The 26,707-nt window shown below is 45.0% G+C and overlaps 1 protein-coding gene across 1 annotated transcript in view; it reads left to right on the forward strand.

The window, feature by feature from the left end:
* VAV1 (vav guanine nucleotide exchange factor 1) overlaps positions 1-26,707 on the forward strand; it is a 54,483-nt gene that overhangs the window by 23,751 nt on the left and 4,025 nt on the right. Inside the window, exons 2-25 of the mRNA XM_006904153.1 lie at positions 5,908-6,024; positions 6,520-6,578; positions 6,690-6,758; positions 6,937-7,045; positions 7,143-7,238; positions 8,315-8,383; positions 8,554-8,657; positions 9,239-9,338; positions 9,966-10,061; positions 10,303-10,371; positions 10,648-10,734; positions 10,831-10,916; positions 11,157-11,289; positions 11,588-11,697; positions 13,752-13,853; positions 14,288-14,385; positions 14,468-14,490; positions 14,662-14,707; positions 16,792-16,928; positions 17,277-17,342; positions 18,714-18,745; positions 22,749-22,865; positions 24,582-24,669; positions 26,506-26,620. Of these exons, the coding sequence (XP_006904215.1) occupies positions 5,908-6,024; positions 6,520-6,578; positions 6,690-6,758; positions 6,937-7,045; positions 7,143-7,238; positions 8,315-8,383; positions 8,554-8,657; positions 9,239-9,338; positions 9,966-10,061; positions 10,303-10,371; positions 10,648-10,734; positions 10,831-10,916; positions 11,157-11,289; positions 11,588-11,697; positions 13,752-13,853; positions 14,288-14,385; positions 14,468-14,490; positions 14,662-14,707; positions 16,792-16,928; positions 17,277-17,342; positions 18,714-18,745; positions 22,749-22,865; positions 24,582-24,669; positions 26,506-26,620 (2,128 nt within the window). The remainder of the gene's footprint in view (positions 1-5,907; positions 6,025-6,519; positions 6,579-6,689; positions 6,759-6,936; positions 7,046-7,142; positions 7,239-8,314; positions 8,384-8,553; positions 8,658-9,238; positions 9,339-9,965; positions 10,062-10,302; positions 10,372-10,647; positions 10,735-10,830; positions 10,917-11,156; positions 11,290-11,587; positions 11,698-13,751; positions 13,854-14,287; positions 14,386-14,467; positions 14,491-14,661; positions 14,708-16,791; positions 16,929-17,276; positions 17,343-18,713; positions 18,746-22,748; positions 22,866-24,581; positions 24,670-26,505; positions 26,621-26,707) is intronic.

The raw sequence follows: 26,707 nt of genomic DNA on the forward strand, positions 1-26,707 counted from the left end.
AATCCTCTTTAAGTCCAAGGTCCTTGAGTTTAGTTCCGATGTTTTCTTTTATGCATTTTATTGTTTCAGGTCTTATATTCATGTCCTTAATCCATTTTGAGTTAATTTTGGTGTATGGTGATAGACAACAGTCTAGTTTCACTCTTTTGCAGGTGGCTTTCCAGTTTTCCCAGCACCATTTATTGAAGAGACTTTCCTTTCTCCACTGCATGTTTTGGCCTTTTTGTCAAAAATTATTTGCCCATATAAAAAATGGGTTTACTTGTGGACTCTCGATTCCGTTCCACTGGTCCGTGTGTCTGTTTTTTTGCCAATACCATGCCATTTTGATTACTGTCACTTTGTAGTATAATTTGAAGTAGGGCAGAGTGATGCCTCCAGCCTCATTCTTTTTTCCTAGGATGGCTTTGACGATTCGGGGTCTTTTGTGCTTCCACACGAATCTGATGATTTTTTTCTATTTCTTTAACAAATGACAATGGGATTTTGATGAATTTGCATTATATCTGTATAATGCTTTAGGTAATATGGTCATTTTAACTGTGTTGACTCTTCCAGTCCAAGAACACGTAACATCTTTCCATTTCTTTGTATCTTTTTCGATTTCTTTTAATAGGGTCTTATAGTTTTCATCATATAGGTCCCTCACTGTTTTATTAGATTTATTCCTAGGTATTTTATTTTTTGTTGTTGCAATTGCAAAAGGAATTATTTTTTCCACTTCTTTTTCTGACACTTCATTGTTAGAATATAGGAACATTATAGATTTTTGAATGTCGATTTTTTTTATCCAGAGACTTTACTGTATTTGCTTATTGATTGTTGCTGATGTACTGATTGTTGCTGATGTATTGATTGTTGCTTATTGTTTCTAGTAGTGTTCTTGTGGAGTCTTTAGGGTTTTCTATATCAAGAATCATGTCATCTGCAAATAGGGACAGTCTTACTTCTTTGTTTCCTATTTGGATGCCTTTTATATCTTTCTGTGGTCTGTTTGTACTTTCTAGGACTTCGAATGTTATAACAGTGGCAATAGGGGACAGCCTTGCCTTGTTCCTGATTTTAGAGGGAAGGTTTTTAGTTTTTCACCATTCAGTATAATGTCGGCTGAGGGTTTGTCATAGATGGCCTTTATTATGTTAAGGTACTTTCCTTCTATAACGATTTGTTAAGTATTTTGATCATAAATGGATGCTGTATCTTGTCGAAGGCTTTTTCTGCATCTATACATGATCATGTGATTCCTATTTTTTAATTTGTTTATGTGGTGTATCACATTAATCGATTTGCGTATGTTGAACCATTCCTGTGCCTCTGAGATGAAGCCCACTTAATCGTGGCGTATACTCTTTTGAATATGTTGCTGTATTCGGTTTGCTAGTATCTTATTTAGTATTTTTGCATCTGTGTTCATGAGAGATATTGGTCTGTAGTTTTCTTCTTTTGTGTTATCTTTACCAGGTTTTGGCCTGGCCTCATAAGTTAAGAAGTATTGCCTACTCTTCGATATTTTGGAAGAATTTGAGGAGAATAGGTATTAAATCTTCTTTGAATTTCCCTATTTGGTAGAATAGAATTGTGAATCATTTGGTCCTGGACTTTTACTTTTTGGTAGGTTTTTGATGACTGTTTCAATTTCCGTACTGCTGATCCATCTATTTAGATTTTCCAGTTCTTCTTGATTCAGTCGAGGAAGGTTATATTTTTCTAAGTACTGTCCATTTCTTCTAGGTTATTAAATTTGGTGTTATATACTTTTTCATAGTATTCTTGTATGATCTTTTGTATTTCTGCGATATCAGTCATAATTTCCCTTCTTTCATCCCTGATTTTGTTGATTTGTGTCCTTTCTCTTTTTTCTTGAGTGAGTCTAGCCAGGGGTTTGTCAATTTTATTAACCTTCTCAAAGAACCAGCTCTTTGTTGCATTTTATTTTTCCTATTGTTATTTTGTTTTCAGTTTCATTTATTTCTGCTCTAATTTTGATTATTTCTTTCCTTCTGCTGACTTTAGGCTTCATTTGTTCTTCCTTTTCTATCTTGTTAAGATGAAGCATTAGGTTGTTTATTTGGGCTCGTTCTTGTTTTTTGGAGGTAGGCCTGTAATAATATGAACTTTCCTCTTATGACCACTTTTGCAATGTCCCTAAAGTTTTGATATGTTGTACTATCATTATCATTCGTCTGTGTATCTCTTGATCTCTCTTTTTATTTCTTTTCTGACCCAGTTATTCTTCAGTAGCATGTCATTTAATCACCATGTATTTGTGGTTCTTCCTGATTTCTTTTTGTGGTTGATCTCTAGTTTCAAAGTATTATGATCAGAGAATATGGTTGGTATGATTTCAACCTTCTTATATTTATTGAGGCTATCTCTGTGTCCCAGTATGTGGTCAATTCTTGAGAATGTTCCATGTGCACTACAGAGGAGTGTATAAGCAGCTATTTTGAGATGGAAGGCTCTGTAAATGTGAGTTATGTCCAGTTGGTTTAATATGTCATTTAAGGATGTTATTTCCTTATTGATTTTCTGTTTGGATGATCTGTCCATATCCAACAGTGGTGTATTTAGGTCCCCTACTATGATAGTGTTTTGGTCTGTTTCTCCCTTTAGTTTTCTTAGTAATTGCTTTATATATTTCCGTGCTCGTGGTCCCCTACTATGATAGTGTTTTGATTTGTTTCTCTCCTTAGTTCTGTTAGTAATTGCTTTATATATTTCGGGGCTCCCTGATTGGGAGCATAGATATTAATATCTGTTATGTCTTCTTGGTGCATGATTCCCTTTATCATTATGAAGTGTCCCTCAATATCTTTCTTTACCTTTTTTATTTTGATGTCTATTTCATTTGATATTAGTAACGCTACTCCTGGTTTTCTCTGAGTACCATTAGCTTGAAATGTCATTTTCCACACTTCATTTTGAGTCTATATTTGTCTTTGGAGCTGAGATGTGTCTCTTGGAGGCAGCATATGGTTGGGGTTTAGTTTTTTGATCCATTCTGCAACCCTGTGTCTTTTTATTGGTGAGTTCAGTCCATTTACATTTAAGGTGATTATTGAAATATGACGTTTTCTTATAGCCATTTTATCTTTCGCTTTCTGGTATCTCGGTGTTTCCATTGCTTTTTCATTCTTGTGTTTCTGTTTTCTTTATTTTGGTTGGCTTTTGTGGGTTTTCCCTCTGGTTCTTCTTGTTTGATGTTATATACTTCAGTTCTGAATCTTTGGTGTGGGTTACCATTACAAATATGAAAAAGATAGTTATATATATATAGTCATCCATTTTTTCTGTGTGTGCCTTATCTCCTTTCCCCTTTGCGAATCTGGATCTTTGAATCCTCCCCTTTTCAGTCATTGTTGTCTCAGTTTGTCCCTATGTATGCTGAATGTTCATTACTATCTTGCTATAGTAATTCTCTTATTATAATTTGAGTTTATAATTCCCTGTTCTTAGTAAGGGTTGTACTCCTCTGCTTCTATTTGCCTGATAGTCACTTTATTCCTATTTATGTATTTTCTTCTTGTTATTTTGTTTTAGGTGAGCTGACCTCTTTCAGTATTTCCTGTAGTGCAGGCCTCATAGTGGAGAATTCCCTCAATTTTTATATGTCTGAAAAGGTCTTAATTTCCCCTTCATATCTAAAGGAGAGTTTAGCTGGATACATTATTTTAGGATAGTATTTCCTTTTACTTAATATTTTGAATATTTCATTCCACTCCTTTTTGGCTTGCAAGGTATGTGCTGAGAAGTCTGACGATAATCTACTGGGTTTTCTTTTATAAGTTACTGTTTTCTTCTCCCTGGTTGCCCTGAGAATTCTGTCTTTGTCATTAATTTTTGATAATTTTACTACAATGTGTCCTGGAGAAGGCCTTTTGGGTTGAGATAATTGGGTGTTTTGTTGACTTTGAATTCCAAGCTCTAGCTCATTCCTTAGATTTGGGAAAGTTTCACCTACTATTTATCAGAAAATGCTTTCTAATCCCTGCTTTTTTTTCTTCGCCTTCGAAAATGCTCGTTATTGTGTGGGTGCACGCGGGTGTGTGTGTGTTTTAATCTCCAGAAGATCTATTCTATTCTTTTTGAGGGTTTCGATATCTTTGCTAGATAACTCATTCTGCTCATCACGTTGTTCCTGCAATTTCTGAAATTGTTGATATGACTCATTTTGGAACTCACTGAGTTTTTCAGAAGTACCAACCTGAATCCTCTGTCATTTAGATTGCATAGTTCCATGTCTATAAGCTTATTTTCTGGAGATTTTTCTTTTTCTTTCTGTGATACCTTGTGATACCTTGGTTGTTCATGGTGTTTAATGGACTATATCTCTACCTAGGCATTAATGGAAGTGTATTCTGCTTTTTTTCCAGAAAGAAGATTTATTATATAAGGGTCTCTCTTTAGCCTGTTGCAAAGAAGGTGCTTTTCTTTTGGTTTCCAGTAGGTGGTGTCTAAGCTCTTGGATCTCTGCTTTACATAAAGCCTTAATGATGCTTTTTTTCCCCTTATAGATGTTTAATTTCATTCACTACTCTTAGTCTTAGTCCCTGTTAGTGTTAGTGACAGAGTCCGCAGCGTTTGTTCAGATTCCCCTGGGGCTCCGCGGTGATGAGTCTTGGAGGATATTGGGGGAGGGTCCCTTTGGATTGGGGGTTGGGGCTGTAGCTCTGTCTCAATTTTGCAACTGCTGCTGGTAAAAATCAACTCTTGTTTCTCTGCTTTCCCCGTTTCTCTGCTTTCTGCCCCAATGACTGGGCCCTGTTGCCATCTGCATGGAGCTCACAGCTTTCCCCGGCAGGGGTGTTCAGAGAACTCACAGTACCTTCTCCTCTCCTTCTCCTTCTACAGGGAGCTCCGGCTCGAACCCGGTGTTCTGACCTGTGGTAGCTCTAATGCGCAGATCCCACACTTAGACGTGCTGGTGTGCAATTTGGGTGTTTTTTGTTGAGTTTTAGATGTTTAGCTTATTGTTGTTTCAAGGGGAGAGATCTGGAGACGTCTCTCACTCCTCCATGTTTCTTCAAAACCTGGTGTATTTTTTTAATCCTTTGACATTTAATCTGTTTGTATTTTGTATTTGAATACACTGTATTTGAAAAAGTGTATTTGAATACACTTTTTCTGTGCAGCATATAATTGGGTCTCCCCTTTTCTAATCTGAATATCTCTGCTTTTTAACTAGTATTAAATAGTATTTAGACTATTTATATTTGGTATAAGTATTGATGTAATTGAGTTTAAACGATCATCTTCCTGTTTATTTATTTTCCATTTTTTGCATCTTTTCTATTCTTTCCTTTTTCTGCCCTCTTTTGGAAAAAAAAAATATTTATCGTTTTAACCATTTGCAGGTAGACAATTCAATGGCATTAAGTATATCACAACATTGTGTAACAATTACTTCTATATCTCAGACTTTCTCTTCATCCCAAAGTGAAACTCTGTCCCCATTAAACACGAACTCCCCATCTCCTCCCCAACCATTCCACTGTTTGTCTCTATGTATTTGCCTATTCTAGAGACCTTGCATAAGTGGAATCATACAATATTTGTTCTTCTGTGTCTGGCTTATTTCACTGAGCATATGTTTTCAATCTTCATCCATGTTGTAGCATAAATCAAAATCTCATTCCTTTTTGATGGCTGAATAATATTCCATTGTATGTTTATATCGCTTTGATTATTGGTAAATGGGTAACTTTATGTTATATGAATTTTACCTTGATAAAAAAAAGAGGGGTGCAGCTTGATCTTTATCAGAAGAGGGTATGGTTCACTGAGAAGAGAGGGGCCGTGCCTTCTTTTTGCCCTTCTATGCCAGTCTCTAAGTCAGACTGCCTGGGGCTCAGCTTCTCCCCCCGGTCTCATTGTGTTTCCAGCTCTAATTTCTATCTGTCTCCACAGTTCCTGTGCCTTAAGAATATCCGTACCTTCTTGTCTACCTGCTGTGAGAAGTTTGGCCTCAAGCGCAGTGAGCTCTTTGAGGCTTTTGACCTCTTCGATGTGCAGGATTTTGGGAAGGTGAGCTGGGGCTGAGCTGCCTGTGCGCTGGGCACATAAAGCCCAAAGACTGGATTTCAGTTCACTTCCACAAACATCTACATTGGGCAAGCCAAGGGTTGTCAAGGGAAGGACAGAGGGCCACACCAGGGTGTACACCAGATGCAAATAGCCAGGGTTAGGACACCCAGAACTGGGTTTGAGTCCCTGCTCTACCACTTGCTGTGTGACCTCAGATATGTGGCCATGCCTTTCTGAGCTCTTGGGAATATCATCTCATCCTCCCTGAGTGGTTATGAGGGTTAAATAGAATAATGGGATCAAACAATGGGTGCTCAGTTAAGGGGACGCTGGCATGCTGACATGGGATGGGAAGGTGAAGAAATCCTGAATTAGGCTCCCAGGGGCATAGGATCTGACCTCAAAGTCCAGCCTCAGCTGCTTAAAGTCTGTGGCTGTGTTCTGGCATGGGGGCGGGTGAGGGGCTTGCTGAGCAAAATGCGACCCTTGTCACAGGTCATCTACACTCTGTCTGCTCTGTCCTGGACTCCGATTGCCCAGAACAAGGGGATCATGTGAGTAACCACTGAGGCAACAGTTTTGGGCTGGTCTGGACCACACCCTCTCCCCTTCCTTCCCCACTTTGCCCTCAGGCCTCTGGCTCATACCACCTTGTCACCCCCCAGGCCCTTCCCCACTGACGAGGAGAGTGTGGGGGATGAAGACATCTATAGTGGACTGTCCGACCAGATCGAGTGAGTGTCTGGGACCATAGTCCTTCTCTGGCTGTTCCGAGAGGGACATGGCCCTGTCCTGGGGGTCTGAGGGGACATGGCCCTGTCCTGGGGGTCTGAGGGGGCCATGGCCCTGTCCTGGGGGTCTGAGAGGTACCTGGCCGGGAGGCTCCGGTGGCCCTGACTCCGTGTCCCACAGTGACACAGTGGAGGAAGATGAGGACCTGTACGACTGCGTGGACAATGAGGAGGCTGAGGGTGATGAGATCTACGAAGACCTCATGCGCACAGAGCCGGTGCCCATGCCGGTGCGTGGGGACGAAGGGCTGGGCTTAGGCAGGTTCATGGGCGGGGGAGGGGGCAGCCCCAGGCTCCCCAACACTGGTCTCTCCCCTCTGCTCTCAGCCCAAGATGACAGAATATGACAAGAGGTGCTGCTGCCTGCGAGAGATCCAGCAAACGGAGGAGAAGTACACGGACACACTAGGCTCCATCCAACAGGTGTGCTGTTCCCACCTTGCCACTGCCAGGCGCATGCGCGGGACTAACGGGCAGGTGCACGTCCACCTGTCCAGTCGCCTCTGGGGCCATGCTCAGAGGCCCCATCTGTCCCCATTGCTTTGTGTGTCTTTGCCTCTCTTGGTCTTTGTTTTTCTCCCTTTCCCCCATCTCCCTGTCTTGTCTCTATGTCTCTTTTTCCCATGTGTCTCTCCCTCTGGCTGTCTTCTTCTCTCTGTGTGTCTCTCTATCCCTGTCGGAATCTTCTGTATCCTAGTCTGTCTGTCTCTATTATTGCCTCTGACTATTTTCTCTCTTTCTTTCGGCCATCGCTTTTTAAATAGCTTTATTGAGATTTAATTTATACTATACACTTCACGCATTTATTGAGATTTAATTTATACTATACACTTCACGCATTTAATATATACAATCCGCTGGCTTTTGGTATACACAAAAAGTTGTGCAGCCATCACTACCATTTAAGTTTAGAACATTTCATCATTCCCCCAAAGAAACCCCATATCCCTTATCCATCACCCCCTAAACTCCCATTCTCTCCCAGGCCCTGGCAACCAATAATCTATTTCCTATCTCTGGGGACGCACCTGTTCTGGACATGTCACATACATGGAATCACACACTGTACGGCCTTTCGTGTCTGGTTTCTCTCACTGACCTTCGTGTGTTCAAGGTCCATCCACGTTGCAGCCAGAGTCAGTGCTTCACTTCTTTTCATGGCTGAATAATATTCCACTGTCTGGATGGACTACCTTTTGTGTATCCTTTCATCCATTGACGTACACTTGGTTTGTTTCCACATTTTGGCTGCTGTGACTAATTCTGCTGTGAACAGTCATGTACAGGTTTTCGTGTGGACGTTCTCCATCGCCATCTCTCTTTTTCTGCCTGTCTTTGTTTCCTTGTCTCTGTCTTTCTCTCTCCACGTCTGTCTCTTTCTCTCTTGGTCTCTCTGTTTCTGTTTGCCTCTTTCTGTCTCTGTCTCCTTGTCCCCGTCTCTTTGGGACTGGGTTGGAGGGAGGGGTCTCAACTTCCTCCTCCCTCTTCTTTCTCCACAGCACTTCATGAAGCCCCTGCAGCGGTTCCTCAAACCCGAAGACATAGAGATAATCTTCATCAACATTGAGGTGAGCAGACCCATCCCCGGCCCTCCTGGGCCTCTGTTCAGTGGGGACCATCTGCTGGCCTCAGTTGTCCCTGGATTGTGGGGATGGGAGTCGGGCAACATGGGCTGTTAGATGACCCTTCTCCTGAGCCTCGGGTTCTGACCCCAGCCCTCACCCCTCCCTTCAACTAGGACCTGCTTCGTGTGCACACTCACTTTCTAAAGGAGATGAAGGAGGCCCTGGCCACCCCCAGTGGGCCCACCCTCTACCAGGTCTTCATCAAGTACAAGGAGAGGTGAGACCTAGTTGGCAAGTCTGGACCCCTGAAGGTCACCCTGCCCTGCCCAGGCTGGGCATTTGGGAGACCTTGCCCCCAGAGGCCACTGAACAAGGAGAGTTTTTCCTTCTTTGCTTATGGGCAAGGGGCTACCCATCTCTAGTTCAATCCCCAGCTTCTCCTTTTGTGAGCTACGTGGCTCTGGGAAGTCACTTAACCTTTCTTTGATTCTGCTTCCATATCTATAAAATCAGCATGGTACAGGAACGTACCTCTTAAGGTTGTGGTGAGGACCGAATAAACCGATGCCTAAGGTGCTTAGCACAGGGCCTGGTACACAGTAGGTGCTCAGTAAGTATTTGTTAAATGAATATTGGGCAGAGATGATATGCTAAGTGCTAAGAGCCTCTTATACATTATCTCATTTAATGCTATAATAACCACATGTAGGAGGTGCTATTACGCCCATTTTATAGATGGGGAGATTCAGTATCAACCAGTTGGGAAGAAGTGGGCCCGGACTGAGGCCCAGATATGTCTGACCTTGGTATCAGCTACCATTACCTGCCTGGCCACTGCTACCTGTCCTCTTCCCGCAGGTTCCTTGTCTATGGCCGCTACTGCAGCCAAGTGGAGTCGGCCAGCAAGCACCTGGACCGCGTAGCCAGTGCCCGGGAGGATGTGCAGATGAAGCTAGAGGTAGGGGTCAGGCCCCACTCGGGGGCTTTCCCACTCCTTCCCAGGTCCTGGGGACAACAGGGAGGACACCGAGCTGGTGGCATCACTTTCTGCTGCAGCCTAGCCTCCTAGCCTGGAGCAGGAGGAAATGGATGGAAGCACTGAGCCCTGATCCCAGCTGAACCCTGACTCTGGCTGAACCCTGATGCCAGGCTGAGGTCTGAACCCTGAATTGAACTCTGACTCCAAACTGAACCCCAGGCCTGGCTGAGCCCCAACCCTGACTGTGCACCAAGTTGGGCTGAGCTCCAAATTCATACTGAGTCCTGATCCTGGACTGAAGCCCAGCCTGGACCCGTGTGTCTAGTGGAGGCGGAGACAGGGCAGGGACAATGAACAATGTGTGTGCTCTACCTCCAGCTTCTGTCTGCACAGTGGGGACCCTCCAGACCTGTCCTCCCCCTTCCTGCCTCACTCAGCTGACAGAGTCCTGGGCCTCCACCCCAGGCAGCCTTCCAGCGGGGTCGTCAACCACCCCTCGCCCCACAGCATTCCTTTTCCCTTATTTCTTCCCGGGAGATAAGAGGCTTCCGGCTCTGGAAAGATCTACACCTGCCTCTGTCTCATCTCCTTTATCGATCCCCCCAGGAATGTTCCCAGCGAGCAAACAATGGGAGGTTCACCTTGCGGGACCTGCTGATGGTGCCCATGCAGCGCGTGCTCAAGTACCACCTCCTTCTCCAGGTGCTCGAGTCGGCACTCCTTGCTCGGGGGGACAGATGGTGGGCGTGGCGTATCTACCTCCCTGTGTCATGGGATTGGGGGTGGAGGGTGGAGCTGGCTTCTGGGGGCTGGACTCTGGCACCCTCTGGGAGGGGTCACTGGGGCCTAGCTTCCAGGCAAGTGGGAGCTCCTGGGCTTGTTTGAAAAGCCCCCGGGGAAGGAAAGGGTAGGCCTGGCTGATGTGTGTCTCTGGATCACACAGGAGCTGGTGAAACACACGCAGGATGCAATGGAGAAGGAGAACCTCCGGCTGGCTCTGGACGCCATGAGGGTGAGTGGTCACACATGGCGGGGGGGATGGTCACACAAATTCAAGTCAGTGCTATGCAATGCCACCCAGGCACGCGGTTACACCATGGGCAACCCCTCCCCCACAACGCAGTGGCACACCTGTCTGATGAGTGACTTATCTGCAGCATCCCCATTGCAGTGACATGCTGTGGACACCCTCTGTATGCCTCCTGCTGTGGGGGCTGACACCTATCCCTGGCCAGGTCTGGGACTGGGCTGGGTGAGGAACCCAGACTGATCTCTGCCCCACCTCCAGGACTTGGCTCAGTGCGTGAACGAGGTCAAGCGGGACAACGAGACCCTGCGGCAGATCACTAACTTCCAGCTGTGCATTGAGAACCTGGTGAGGGGGCAGGGAGGGCCAGGGTGTGGCCACATGGGCAGGGTGTTTCCTCTCCTCCTTGGTGGCCCTTCGCCAGCCCTTCTTTCCGCTGCCTAGGACCAGTCTCTGGCCCACTACGGCCGGCCCAAGATCGATGGGGAGCTCAAGATCACCACGGTGGAGCGGCGCTCCAAGATGGACAGGTAAGCGGGGACTGCGTGGGGGCGGGCCGCGGCTTCTAGATGGGCAGGTGGGCGGAGCCAACACAAATCTGGGATAGAGCCTGGGAAGGGGCAGGGCCAAGTTGGCTACAGAGGAGGAGAAGGGCAGGAGTCCTAGGTGGGCAGTAGAGTGAGGCCAGGAAGGTGGAAGGGATCAGGCAGAGAGCTGGTGGGGACTGTTGGGAGGAGCCAGACAGAGGCACCTGACCCAGCCGCTCCCAGGTACGCCTTCCTGCTGGACAAAGCTCTGCTCATCTGTAAGCGCCGAGGGGACTCCTACGACCTCAAAGACTTTATAAACCTGCATAGTTTCCAGGTTCGAGACGACTCTTCGGGAGAGCGCGACAACAAGAAGGTGAGGTTGAGGCCAGAACCAGAGACTCCATTGCTGGGGAGCCCCAGTGGCCGAGACACCCCACTTAGTCTTTGGAATTCCCGTGTGTGTGTGTGTGGGGGGGGGGTGACTCAGATGTGAGTGTTTTCGCCTGTGTGTGTGAGTTTAGATTTATGGATGTGTTTTCGCTTCTCCTGAGCAGCCCTTTACAGGGGTACATGCGTTGTTCTCCTTGGGGGCAGGGAGGCTGTTCCTGGCCTGCCGCTTTTCTCCTTGCAGAGGTATGGGTGGCTTCATTCTGAACCCCGCTTCCCTGCAGTGGACTCACATGTTTCTCCTGATCGAGGACCAAGGTGCTCAGGGCTATGAGCTGTTCTTCAAGACGCGGGAACTGAAGAAGAAGTGGATGGAGCAGTTTGAGATGGCCATGTGAGACCCCTTCTCCCTCCGTCTTTCCGTCCTCAGAGGACTCTGTCCAGTGGGTGCAGGGGCTGAGCGCTAGTCTCGCCTCTGCTCTGACACTCTGTGGGACCACTCTGAACTTCGGTGTCGTCATCTGGGAAATGGGAGGCACAGACTCAGGCTGTCTGTGTCTCCAGAATGCCAAGATTCTGTGCACGCTTTGGTTACTAGCCGAGAATCCCTTCCTCCCACGCCTCTTTTTCCTTTTTCCCCTTAAGGTGAAATTCACATAACCAGACATTAGCCATTTTAAAGTGGCATCCAGTGGCATTTAGCACGTCACAATGTTTTGCCCCACCTATAGTTCTGAAACACTTTCGCCCCCCGGAAAGGAGGCCTGCACCCACGAACGGTCACTCCCCATTTCCCTCCAGCCCCTGGCAACCATGAATCTGCTTTCTGTCTCTACCCATGTTCATAGCAGCACTATTTTTTAAAAAAATTATTTTCAATTAGAGTTGACATTCAATATTATTTTAAATTAGTTTCAGGTGTACAGCATAATGATTAAAGATTTATGTAATTTACAAAGTGATGCCCTCGGTTAGTACCCACTTGACGCCATATGTAGTTATTATAATATTATTGACTATATTCCCTATGCTGTACTTCGTGTCCCTGTGACTATTTTGCAACTACCAATTTGTACTTCTTAATCCCTTCACTTTATCTCCCAGTTCCCCAACCCCACTCCCATCTGGCAACCGTTAGTTTGTTCTCTGTATCTATGAGTCTGTTTCTGTTTTGTTTATTGATTAACTTTGTTCTTTAGATTCCACGTATCGTATGTTATTTGTCTTTCTCTGTCTGACTTATTTCACTTAGCATAATACTTTCTAGGTCTATCCATGTTGCAAATGGTAAGATTTCATTTTTCTATTTATTTATTTGTTTTTTTTTTAACATTTATTTTTCTCCCTCCCCCTACCAGATTTCATTTTTCTTTATGGCTGAGTAATATTCCTTCGTATATATATATATATATATATGTGCCATAACTTTTTTTTTCTCATTGTCTATCGAAGGGCACTTAGGTTGCTTTCATATTTAGCTATTGTAAATAGTGCTGCGGTGAACATAGGGTGCATATATCTTTTCAAATTAGTGTTTTAGTTTTTTTTTTTGGATAAATACCCAGAAGTGGAATTGCTGGGCCATATGGTAGTTCTATTTTTAATTTTCTTTTGAAGAATCTCCACACTATTTTCTATAGTGGCTGCACCAATTTGAAATCCCACCAACAGTGTACAAGAGTTTCCTTTTCTTCACATCCTCGCCAACACCTGCTGTTTTTCGATTTATCGATTATAGTCAATCTGACAGTGAGGTGATATCTCATTGTGGTTTTAATTTGTATTTCTCTGATGGTTAGTGATCTTGAGCATCTTTTCATATGACTATTGGCCATCTGTGTGCCCTCTTTGGAGAAATGTCTATTCAGGTCCCCTGTCCATTTTTTAAAAAATTAGATAGTTTGTTTTTTTTTGGTGTGAGTTCTTTATAAATTTTGAATATTAACCCCTTATTGAAAGCGTCATTGGTGAATATCTTCTCCCATTCAGTAGGTTGTCTTTTGGGTTGTTGATGGTTTCTTTGGCTGTGCGAAACCTTTTTAGTTTGATGTAGTCCCATTTATTTGTTTTTCCTTTTCTTTCCCTTGCCCAGGGAGATATATTCGAAAAAATATTACTCAGAGCAATGTCAGAGAGTTTATTGCCTATGTTTTCTTCTAGGAGTTTTATGATTTCATTTCTTCTAGGAGTTTTATGATTTCGTGGGTCTTACATTTAAGTCTTTGATCCATTTTGAGTACAGCAGCACCATTCACAGTGGCTGAAAGGTGGCAACAACCCAAATGTCCATCAATGGATGAATGGATACACACATATCCATGCAATGAAATGTTATTCTGCCACAAAAAGGAAGTGCTGCTACATCCAAGTTGCAGCAGGCATTGATACTTTGTTTCTTTTTATGGCTGAATACCATTCCATTGCCATGGCATTATCTTCCCTCTCCAGCTCTAACATCTACCCTGAGAATGCCGCTGCCAATGGGCATGACTTCCAGATGTTCTCCTTTGAGGAGACCACGTCCTGCAAGGCTTGCCAGATGCTGCTGAGGTGGGAGTCTGGGACGATGGGCCTGGGCCTTGGGCTTGGCCAGCTCTTTCTCTTTAAAGGGACTCCTCCAGCTGTCAGTCCCTGCTTTGGGAGGTGGGAGGCTCTCCTTTGGTTTTCAGTTTCTCTCTGTTGCTGTAAAGGGAATGCAAGGGGGCCCTTCATGTTGTTGGCAAAATGATTGGCCGCATTTGTCAACATCACTGACTCTACTTTATCTCCCCCCCTGCATCCCAGAGGCACCTTCTATCAGGGCTATCGTTGTCATCGGTGCCGGGCACCTGCACACAAGGAGTGTCTGGGGAGGGTCCCTCCCTGTGGCCATCTCTCTGTTGCTGTAAAGGGAACGCAAGGGGGCCCTTCATGTTGTTGGCAAAATGATTGGCCGCATTTGTCAACATCACTGACTCTACTTTATCTCCCCCCCTGCATCCCAGAGGCACCTTCTATCAGGGCTATCGTTGTCATCGGTGCCGGGCACCTGCACACAAGGAGTGTCTGGGGAGGGTCCCTCCCTGTGGCCGCCATGGGCAAGGTACCGATGAGAGAGAGGGCAGAGGTGGTCTTGGTTCTGAGTGGGGCATTTTTCGTTCTAACTTTTCTTTTTTGTCCCATAGATTTTGCTGGAACTATGAAGAAGGTAAGACCCCATGCTCCTTTCTGTGCCTGGAAAATCATGGGCAGTGATGAGGGAGGGCTCAGGAGACCCCACCAGTGGGCATGGTCCTTTGCTGAGTGCTCAGAGTGGGGCTGAGGAGACCCTAGGGTGGGAACAGTTAGCGGTGCTGACTTTCTTGGTCTCTCCCTCCAGGATAGGCCACATCGCCGGGCTCAGGACAAAAAAAGAAATGAACTGGGTGAGTCAGCAGGGGGTGCTGTGTGGGGCAGGGGAGAATCTGGCCTTTGTTTCAGTGATTCTGGCCCAGGGACCGATTTCAACAATTATATTAATGACCACATAATGTGCTGTTTAAAAAGCATTTGTTCCATTCTAGAAACCCGGAAGGGATTTAAAATAACTAATTGAGATTCTTTACCTGCTTTGTTCGAGCACGTGGAAGGGGATGTACGAACACCTCGGGTGGTTCTTGTCCCCTCTCCTGTTGGTTCTGCAACATACTATAACCTTGTTATAGTATGGTGATTCCAGCAAAGTCTCCTCCCCAAACTGAGCAGAAGATACGGTTTGGCCAAGTCAGAATTTTTCTTTAGCCCAATGGCAGGGGGAAAGGCTAGATTCAGTCATAGGTCAACAGTTTTTGTGGAATCACAGCGGTGATGGGCAACTTTTATTCAGTATCTATTGTATAAACCATTTGGGGCAAATGACAGCTAAAACTGCCAGGCTGCCTAACCTCCCTGACCCCCAGGCCGGCAACCGGGATGGACTCTTGTTGAGTCATCACAGTTGTGGAGGGCGAATTACAGGGCTTTCCGGCACCTGAGAATGGGGAACCTGATGAATCCGTGCCTTCAGGGAAGGCTTCTCAGAGGAGGAGGCATTTAGGTGGACACTCGAAGGAGGAGGAAGAGTCAAGGGAGGAGGAGGGCAGACATTTTCCAGGCAGAGGGGACAGCGTGCACAAAGGCTAGGAGGCTAGAGAGCAAGACATTATGAAGGAAGTGAAAATAGTTTGCTGTGGCCGAGAGAAACCAACCCTGTGTTAATAGTCGTACAGAGTCGGTGTAAAGACTCAGTTTATCTATGTATCTATATCTATCTATAGATACGTCTGTATCTATAGATAGATATAGGTATAGATATTTCAGCTTTATTTGCAATAGTCAAAAATTAGAAACAACTCAAATGTCCTCAACAGGAGATGTATATGTACATATGTATAATATTTATATTATATATGTACATATATAATATATAACATATAATCAACTTTATATGAAAATGTATATATCAGCTTTATTTGTCAAAAACTAGAAACAATGCAAGTGTCTTCAATAGAAGGAAATATATACAACATTTATATATAGAATATTAATACATAAAAATCAGCTTTATTTGTTAAAAATGTATATATCATCTTTATTTGTCAAAAAACCCCAGAAATAACCCAAAGGTCTTCAATAGGAGAAAATATATATGAGTGTGTATATGTATGTATATATATCCATTACACACATATATGTCCTATACATATGCTTATATGCATCGTATATATGTATACATGTACACTTATATACATCCAGGATATATATACTTCTTATCCAGATAGGAAATACATATCTGTGCTGTTCAACGTAAACTGAAGTTAATTTAAATAACCTTGAAAATCCTTTCACTAAGTCACACCTGCCACCTTTTAAGTGCTCGATGGCCAATGGCTATAGCATAGATTATTGAACATTCCATTATCACAGAAGGTGTGTGGGACAGTGCTGGTGGGCATACACTCGGTCCGTCAGTACCCGCCTGCGTCCCAGAGCAAACCTCTATCTGACTCTGTCACCATAGGTTAGCTTTTCCTGTCCTTGAACTTCCTAAGAATGAAATCCTGCAGGATGTGCTCTTACCGCATCTGGCTTCTTTTATTCAGCACATGTTGGTGAGATTCATTGATGTGTAGTGCTCCATCGTATGATTATATGGCACTGTTTATCCATTTTATTGAGGACGTTTGGTTTGTTGCCAGTTTTGGCCATTGTGGATTAGGCTGCCGTGAACATTCTTGCCTATGACTTTTGGTGGATGTGTGTTTTCATTTCTCTTGAAAAATTGCTGGATCATAAGGTAGACATCTATTTAGTAGCTACTGCCAGACAGTTTTCCAAAATGGATTCCCACCAGCAGCAGAGCAGAGTTCCGGGTACTCCCTGTCCTGGCCATCACTTGGTATTGTCAATCTCTTTAATTTTTGCCATCTTGGTGGATGGCGAGACCCAGGGTTGAAAATCGCACTGTGCTACCATCTGTCTTGCCTTCCAGGGCTGCCCAAGATGGAGGTGTGCCAGGAGTACTATGGGCTTCCCCCACCCCCAGGAGCCTTTGGACCTTTTCTGCGGCTCAGTCCTGGAGATATCGTGGAGCTCACCAAGGCCGAGGCTGAGCAGAACTGGTGGGAGGTACAGGCTGGGGCCGTCAGGGAGCTGGAGAAGCACCCGAGCATGGGTTTATGGGTGTAGATGGCTCTGGAAAGTGGGGTCATGGCCCCACTGGACTCTGGCAAGGGATGGTTTGTCTGGAGGAGGCACCAAGGGAGGGTGGTGTAGATGGAGATTTCTGGGGCTGGCCTGGTCCTTCCAAACTGTCATCCTCCCAGGAAGTTGATACTGGTTGGCACCTCTTTAGATCATCCAGGCCACAGAGATAGAGATGGACAGGGAGAATGGCCAATGGGTGGAAAGATGGATACACACACATGTGGATGCCTGTAACCTCTCTGTCCATGTTTTTCCCTCCTGGCTTTTTAGGGCAGGAATACGGCTACCAATGAAGTTGGCTGGTTTCCTTGTAACAGGGTCAAGCCCTACGTGCATGTGAGTTCCCTGAATCTGGACGGACTGGGGGCCAGAGAGTCCACAGGGGCTCCTGCCAGGGCAGGCAGGCTTGGGGAGACACCCCTGAGATAGTGACGGGGCTGTACATTATGGCAAGGGATTCTCAAGCTCAAGGTTCTGCCGACCTCTGTCCCCATGAAACACTCACTCCCTCCCCTCCTCCCTCAGCCTCTGGCTCCCACCATCTACTTTCGGTCTCTATGACTCTGACTCCTCTGGGGACCTCATATGACTGGAATCACACAGTATCTGTTCTTTTGTGTCTCTCATCCTTCACTGAGCGTAAAGTCCTCAAGGTTCATCAGTGTAGCAGTGGGTATCGGAATCTCCTTCCTCTTAAGACTGAATAATATTCCCATTGTCTGGATGGACCACACTGTGTTTATTCATCATCGATGGGTAGATTGGGGTCACTTCCACCTTTTGGCTATTGTGAAGAATGCTGCTGTGAACATGGGTGTGCAGATGTCTGAGTCCCTGTTTTCAATTCTTCTGGGTACGTACCCAGAAGAGGAATTGCTGGGTCATATGGTAATTCTATTTTTTATTTTTTTGAGGAAGTGCTATCTGTTTTCATAAAGGCTGTACCAATTTACATTCCTTCCAGTAATGCAATTGCAGTTCCAATTTCTCCACACCCTTGCCAGCATTTATTTTCTTCCTTTCTCTTTCTTTTTCTCTTCCTTTCCCTCCCTCCCTCCTTCCTTCTTTCTTTCCTCTCTTCTTTCTCCCCTCTCCCGTTTCTCCCCTCACACCTCTCTCCCCCTTTCCTTCCCGCCCCCTCTCTCTTTGTCGCCATCCTGATAGGTCTGAGGGGGTAGAAATGTACCTTTTTATATTTATTTAGATCAGGGATTGGCAAACTTTTTCTGTAGGTAGACAGTAAACATTTTCAGCCTCGTGGGTAAGATACTCTCTTGTGACTGCTCGACTCTGCCACAGTAGTGCCAACGCAGCTGTAGACGATCTGTAAATGAGAGACATGACCTCGTTCCGATAAAACTAAATTTATAGACCCTGACATATGAATTTCATATCATCTTCATGTGCCAAGAAATACTGGTCTTTTTTTTTGGTCGACCATTAAAAAATGTAAAAACCTGTGTTAGCTTGAGGGTCATGCCAAAACAAATGGCTGGACGACCCCTGATTTGTTTGATATTTGGGGACCAGTCTCTCCCATTAGATTCTGGGACGGTATTCCCAGTGGACAGCACGGTTCCTGGCACATAATTGACATCCAGTAAATGGTAGTGGAATGAATGAATGAACGAACGAATGAGGTGTCCTGCAGTCTGTTGCCAAGCTGTGCTCTTTGCTCCAAGTTTCAGTCTCTGTCTGTGTCCCCAGGGTCCCCCTCAGGACCTGTCCGTTCACCTCTGGTAAGTAGCACCACCCCTCTTACTCTCAGCTTGAGGCTCCTCTGGGAGGGTGGGGCGTGCCTGGGCTGGGCATGGGAGGGGCCTCCAAGCCCATCCCTTATTCAGTCTTTGAACCTTGGACATTGACGTCTGGGTCCAGCCTCATGTTGGGGGCTGCTGAGGAGAGAGCAGACAAAGGAGGGTCCCAGATCTTCGGAGATTATGGTCTCACTGGCAGGAAGATGGTAGTAGCAGTGGGAACTGTTTCCTCATTTTTTTTAAGCACCTACTGCATATAGAGCATTGAGGGGTGGAGCTTTATAGTGTTGCTTCGGGAGCCCGCTGACCTGGGTTCATAGCCTGACTCCAACATTTCCTAGCTGTGTGACCTTGGGCTAGTAACTCAGTTTCTCTGTGCTTCAGCCTTCCTCTCTGGAAATGGATTAATACCAATATTTACTTTATAGGGTTATCACGAGGCTTCACAGCTGGCACACAATAAGCACTTGACTATCTGTTCTTATTACCATGAGCTATTATCACATTTCATTCATTCTGAAATGTATCTTGCCCCCCATGGTTTAACATCTCTCATGGAGTCTCAGTCTTCTACCTAATTTTATGGGTAGTAATTTTTATTTTGTAACGGCCCACAGAAGAATGGTGCATTTTACGACTGTTGGCATCTCAGAGATGATGTAACACAATATTGTGTTTATGACCAGTTGTCAGCACTCGTAATAGCCCTTTGAAGTAGGTGCTATTCTGAATTCCCTTTTTGCAAAAGACGAAACTGAGGCTCAGAGAGGGGAAGTGATTTGTTCAATGTTACACAGCGAGGGAGCGGTGGAGATGGGACTCTGGCCTGTTGGCCCGACTCCACAGCCTGACGTCCCTGCCTCTCGAAAATCATGACACAGTGGGCTTACTAACACCTCCGTTTCCACGTAGGAGGTGCTTCAACTGCATTATTGCCTCTTGTCAAAAATCTTCCTTTGTGGTGGGTGGGTTTATCACCCTCCTTTTAGAAGAGGAAATTGGGGCTCAGAGTGGCAAAATCAGTTCCTGAGGTCGCAGAGCAACTAAGTGGCAGAGGCAGGGTTTAAGCTGTGGTCTCTCCAGGCTGTGTGCACTCTGCCTTCCCCTGCTGGGAAGTGGTCACCAGGGCCGGAAGTGGGGAGAGGAGACTGAGGCACTTGCTGTGTGTGCAAAATTTAAGGGGGCACCAAAAAACTCCATGACATTTTAATTAAATATTTAAGAAAATCAGAAGCAAGCCAAAAACAATGAGCGAAATATCCAAATTGTAAATAAAGATCAGATATGACAAGGCTGGGAGTAGGAAAAAGTGAATTGTGCCGAACCAGGCAAGTGTGGAATCAGATCTTGTCTTCGTTTAAAATTTGGACATTTTGTTCATCATAAAATTTCTTTTGCATTCATTTTTTAAATTGAAGTGAAAGTAACACACATAAAATAAACGATTGAAAGAGGAATTTGTATTAATATCTACATTTCTATTACATATTACATTTACATATAACATATAATTAATTATCTGAAATTAATATATATTATTTGTTGCATATTTATATTTAGAGCATATATTCATATTAACACATATCATCTATAATTATATGTTATCTATAATTAACTTGTTTATGTTACATACTCACATTTATAGCTTAAATATATTTATATTCACATTTACATATTTATGTTATTTGTTACATATTTACATTTACAGCATAAATATATTTATATTTATGTATCATCTATAATTACGTATTGTCTGTAATTAATGTGTATTATTTATGCTATGTATTTAAATTTATGGTATACATTCACGCTTATATGTTATCTATAATTACATATTATCTATAATTACTATATATTATATATGTTTACAGCATAAATATATTCATATTCACAATGATATTCAGTGGCATTTAGTACATTCATAATAATGTGTATCCATCACCTCTGTCTTGCTCCAAAACACTCTCCTCACCCCCAACAGAAACCCTGTCCCTATTAGCAGTCACCCCCTATAGCTCCTCAGCCCTGACAACCAGGAATCCACTTCCTGTCTCTGTGAACGTACCTGTTCTGGACGTTTCATATCAATGGACTCGCACACCAAGTGGCCTTTTGCGTTTGGCTTCTCTCACCGAGCATTATGTTTTTAAGGTTCGTCCAGCTGTAGCGAGTGTCAACACTTCATTTTTTTTTTTTTATGGCTGCTTTTGCATTTTTAAAAAATTGCGTTAAAATTTAAATACTTATTATTTATCTTGATGACTGAGGTTTTTTAAAAGCTCCTCCTTTAAATTTTATACCAAAGGCTAGTGCCTCACCCTCCTCACCCTATTTCTGTCCCGGTGACCACAGAGCTGGGCAAACAGTGGACACAGTAAATGCCTGCCTGTCCAGGAATACCAAATTCCAGAGTAAAAGAAAAAAAAAAACTATACTCACACTCTCAATATTTTTGAAGCCAAATGTGTGGGATTTTTCCTCACACTAAACATTTATCCACTTCTGACATCAGCCAGGTGTCCTATAACTCCGTTTAGTTCCCACAAGACTGCCCCCTACTTCAGATGCCAGCCACAAGTCTGGGCCTCTGGTACTTCTGATCTGACCAACTCTACATGGGGGGTTCCTGCACCCCCTCCTCAGGTTGGATAATTTGCTAACCAACTCGCAGGACTCAGAAAAATAATTTACTTACTAGGTCACCAGTTTCTTATGAAAGGATATAACTCAGGGACAGCTGGATGGAAGAGGTGTGGGAAGGGTTGGAGCTTCCCTGTCCTCTCCAGGCACACCACCCTCACGGACCTCTAACTCTCCACCAGCACAAGCTCTCCAAACCCTTTCCCCTAGGCTCTTTTTTCCCCCCAAATAGAGGCCCCATTATGCAGACCTGATTGATTAAATAATTGGCCATTAGTAGTTAACTCAACGTCCAGACTCTCCCCTCCCTGGAGGTGGGGAGTGAGCTGAAAGTTCCAATCCTCTAATCACATGGTGGTCCCTCTGGCCGCCAGGACCACTGACAGGTGCTATCCAGAAGCCCCCAGTCATCTCATTAGCTTACAAAAAGAGGCGTCTTACTTTGAGGATCCTAAAGGTTCTAGGAGTATGTGCCAGGAAATGGGAGCAGAGATCAAATAGACGGTGTTCTTTTGTTATGTCACGCAGTCCATGTGTCGAACCTTGCATGTGACTTAGAAGTTGGATTTTCACTGCCCATTTCTGGACTCCGGCCACCGCTTCCTCAGGGCTTCTGTCAGTGTTGTCAGCAGCTGGTCATTGGTGCCAACTCAACGTGCACGGGAATTCCCAGTTTGGGGTGAAGAAGACTTTAGTGCAAACAGCTCCATAGTGTTACAGTTGAGTTATGAAGCCGCAGGGCTGTGAGGCAGCCCTGGGGTGAGGCCCCTCTTCTGGCCAGACAGCTCTGCTCTGTGGGGGAGACTCAGGTGTTTTAGCTGCAGCTGGGAAGCAGCCATCAGTGGAAAGGGAAAGCGTACCCCAGAAGCCGGAGTGGAGCCACTCAGACAGAAGTCCCCGTTCCTGGTCCCCGATTGGTCTGTCCTCATGCAGATGAGGACTCCAAATCCTCACAGGTCCTAAAGGCACTGTCCTGATTGGTCAGAATGGAGCTGATCTAATGGGTTGGTGAAGATGTGGGTAAAATACAATTCCAGGAACCCTGACAAGGGCTGCTCGGATGGTAGGAACGCAGTATAGGCAGGCGGTTCAGTGCAGGCTTCTCTCTAAGTGCAGTTTGCCCCTGTGTGGAAATGGCTGCTAGGCTCTGCTTTTAAAGTCAAGCCCAGGTAGGAGCCTTCTTGGTAGGTATCTTCCCCCTCGGGAAGTGCCTAAGGGCTGTTGGACCCAGGCTGTCACCAACTTAAAAAAAATCACAGTGGTTGGAAGAAAGAGTGGCCTCCGTGTAGCAGGACGGGAGCCCGGGCACGGGGACTCTGTGGACCTCCTTGATGTGTCTCGGCAGGTACGCTGGCCCCATGGAGCGTGCTGGAGCAGAAAGCATCCTCACCAACCGCTCAGACGGGACGTTCCTGGTGCGGCAGAGGGTGAAGGATGCCGCGGAATTTGCCATCAGCATTAAGTAACTCCTCCCTCCCTGACTCATTTCCCCTTGTGACCTGGGTGCTGTCTGGGAGGAAGGGGATGCAGTCACACAAAAGAGATATGCTTCCAAGAGATGCTTCAGAAAGCATTTACATCCTCTAGGAAGAGACAGAATGTCAGCTGAACCCAAGTCTCGCAGACCGTCTCATGCTTGTGTGTGCTGAGTGCAGCTTCTCGCTAGTGGTGACTCGTTACCTTGTTGGCTTCATAGTTTTGTGTTTTTAAGTGGGCCTCCCCCTGTGGAGATCATTTGCTGCGTGGCTGTCCAGAGATTTTGCATTCGTTTCTGTTGAAACAACTGGTTTATTTCCTTTTCAGGTGAAGAGAATTTAGGTTAATTCTTTAGTTTCTCAGACTACACAGGTGGTTTAAATCCAAACCCCTGATAATAGGGGGAAAAAAAGGGAACAAACTTTGCTAAGAGAGTCGGGAGGCTGCTGGGGAAGTGGGGCCTCTGCACATCTTGTGCTTCAGTTCTCAGAGCTGCTATTAAGCTGCTGACCTGTTGCTGAAGTCAGCTCAAGGCCGAGGGAGGCACAAGCATCCTGAACCACCACTGCTGCGTGGACATCTGTGGACTTGACCTCCTCCTTGTAGTTTTCATCCCCCTCATTTGCATATTGAACTAATCAAGTCCTGTTACCCTAGCCAGCGTCCCTTCGTTTGCAGGAAAGAACACTTTGAGGCTTTTGCCTTTATAAACCCTGCCTTTCTTTGCTCTCTCTGGAGCGCGGTTTGGTTGCTTCCTGAAATCTGTGTCTCTAGGACTGTAATCCTTTTGCTCAAATAAATGCCTTTTATTCTTTATTACAGCCTAAACCCTCCTTGTTTGACACCCCAAAACCACGCGAGGGCAGGCTGAGGTTATGAATTTGCAAGGGTGACTTTTCTGTTTTGGGGCTGAGACAGACAAGCTTTTTACCAACCCCTCTGGGCTGCTGGGTGGCATTTGCTGGCCCACCTCTTTTCCCGAAGGCATAACTTTTTGCCAGTCCAGCCTTACAGGTGGGTCTCAGGCCAACTCTCCACCCTACGGGGACCCAGCAACTCCTCTTGTGTTTCTGTGATCATCAAGACATAAGCCTCACAGTTCCTAAGATTAGGAAACTCCTTAGGGTGGCAGTTCACGCTTACTGCTTACTTTTCAGTTTTGTCCTCATTTTTGACCTCTGGGAATTTCCCTTACTTTTTTGAGAACTCAGCCCTTTTTTCTCAGCATTTTAGGGGTTTTCTGTAGTAGGAGGGTGTTTTGGTTATATTTAGTTCTCCATATTGCCGGAAGTGACTGTCTCTCCCATGTCCTTATTATTCTGTGGTCTCACACTTTGGTGGAAGTATAGATCTCATCCTATTCTAGAACATTGCTTTCGTTTCAAGGTCTCTCTGATTTATCAACAGCCCTGTGAGTCCAGGAGATGACTCCCCTTATCTTAGGAAGACATAAAGGCTTAGAGGAAGAAATGAAGACATGAGTTTAGAGCAGTAAAGGGCCCGGGGTGGGGTGGGGGGGGAGCGGGGCAGCTTGGGGCAGCAGGAGGCAGCTTCAGCCCTTGGGCTCCCATGGTTGCCCCCTCCTCGAAGGAGTCAAAATTGCTTCTTCCATGGTCAGGGGTGTATCCTGGGGTTGAGGGTGGGGCTGAGTCCCCAGCCTCAAGGCCCAGTGACCATCTGGCCCTCTCTCTCACTGCTTCAGGTATAATGTTGAGGTCAAGCACATTAAAATCATGACAGCAGAAGGGCTGTACCGGATTACAGAGAAGAAGGCTTTCCGGGGACTGATGGTAAGGGCCGCTCGCCCCCTAACTCCAGCCTCCCAGGGACTACCTCTAAGGGTACTTTGGATTAACTGGCCTTAAACTCAATCCCCTAATGATTGATGATGATGATGATGATAAATAGCAGCGGTGAGCGTTTACAAAGCACTTATCGAGTGTCAGACATGATACAGATAGACTCCAGTTAATGCCCTCAACTCACTCTCTGAGTTCCCATTTTACAGATGGGTGAAACTGAGGTGTAGTCCTGATCTAGTATTGCAGAATAGCAGAGCCCCTGCTACCATCAGACTGCAAGACTTATCTCTGCCCCATCTGTTTACTAATCGTTTGACTGAGAATTCAAATGCCTTTCAAGCGGTTTGCTTCTATCTGGTGCCCTGTAATTTCGGATTGTCTTTTAGACATTTTAAGTCCATTGCTCTAGGTCTGTGGATTCTTGCAATCAAGAAAATCCAGAATCTTGCACATATTAGCATTCTTTTGGGGGGTGTCTCAGGTTTCATTTGATCCTCACAGTGATTCTTAATTCCCCAGAGGTTAGAGACTGTTAATTTACTCCACAAATATTTTTTTTCCCCAAACTTTTTATTCTGAAAAATGTCCCCCTTACACCCATTTTTTATTTCTGAAGAATTTCTGAAAAGTTACTGGAAGAGTATAATGGACATTTGTAAACCTCTCACCTAGATTTATTAATTATTAATATTCTGCCTTTTTTGCTTTCTCCCTCTACACACACACACACACGCACGCGTGCACACACATTTATTCTGCACTACTTCAGAGTAGGTTGTAGAAATCAAGATCCTTCACTCGTAAATACTTTAGCATGAATATTCAAAGAGCCAAGACAGTCTCATTCCTCACTGCAGTATCATTATCATATTCAGGAAGTTGAACATTGATGCAAAATTATTATCTAGTATACAGTCCATTTTCCAAGCTCCTCGATTGCCCCAGTTATGTCTTTTATAGCTGTTTTCCTCTAGGATATAATCAGGGATTACACATTGCATTTAGTTTTTATCTCCTTTGTCTCCCTTAGTTTGCAATAGTTCTCCAGTTATTTATTTATTTTTTTGGTCTTTCATGATATTGGCAATTTTGGAGTCTAGAACTGTAAAACTCAAACATTTTGTTTTACCGAATGTCCCTTGGTTATGACTTGCCTGGGTTGTTTCCTTATTATTAGAATCAGCTTGAGCGTTTGTGAAAGAAACGTTCATAAATGCAACAAATCTGGGACTTGAATTCAGATCAGCCATGTTTCAGAAGCCAGGTCTTACCTACTCTATTCAACTGCCTCCCCTGGGGCTGAGTTCTTGATCCATCCTTTTCTAGCTGTAGGACTCTGGACAAGGGACTTGCCTTCTCTATGACCCAGTTTCTCCATTTATAAAATGGGAGAATCATGAATGTATTCATCTCTCAGGATTACTAGGATATATTGATGATGTGCAAACAGTACTCCAGCCAACACGTATTAGGTGCTTAATAAATAGCATTTATTATTATTATAATTAATTATAAAAATAAGGTACTTGGCATCCACAGGGGAGCTGATTTTGGTGTACTGGTCATTAGGCAAGTTGATTATTTGGTAAATTTCTCATGAGGTGGATTGGTTATTAGGAGAACTGGCTTTAGGCAAAGTGGTCTCTTTCCCCTCAAATGGTCTTGGCTGTATAGAAGGGGAATGAGCTTCCCATCATGGGGAGTATTCAGGAGTCACTTGCCAGGGAGGCCAGAAGGGGGGCCTGCTTCACGTGAGGAATTGAATTCTGCCCCCTTGGGGGCTGGCCCGCTGGGAGAGCATCTGTTCTACTGTCCTCCTTCCAGGAGCTGGTGGAGTTTTACCAGCAGAACTCCCTAAAGGATTGCTTCAAGTCTCTGGACACCACCCTACAGTTCCCCTTCAAGGAGCCCGAGAGGAGAGCCATCAGCAAACCAGCAGGTAGGAGGCCTCAGGCTGGGGGCCTGCAGCGCCAGCTCCTTTCCATCATGGAGGGAAAGTTTGGGGATACCTTGGACATTCCTTCCA

The sequence above is a fragment of the Pteropus alecto genome, unplaced genomic scaffold (assembly GCF_000325575.1).
Source record: "Pteropus alecto unplaced genomic scaffold, ASM32557v1 scaffold30, whole genome shotgun sequence".
Taxonomy (NCBI): Eukaryota; Metazoa; Chordata; class Mammalia; order Chiroptera; family Pteropodidae; genus Pteropus; species Pteropus alecto.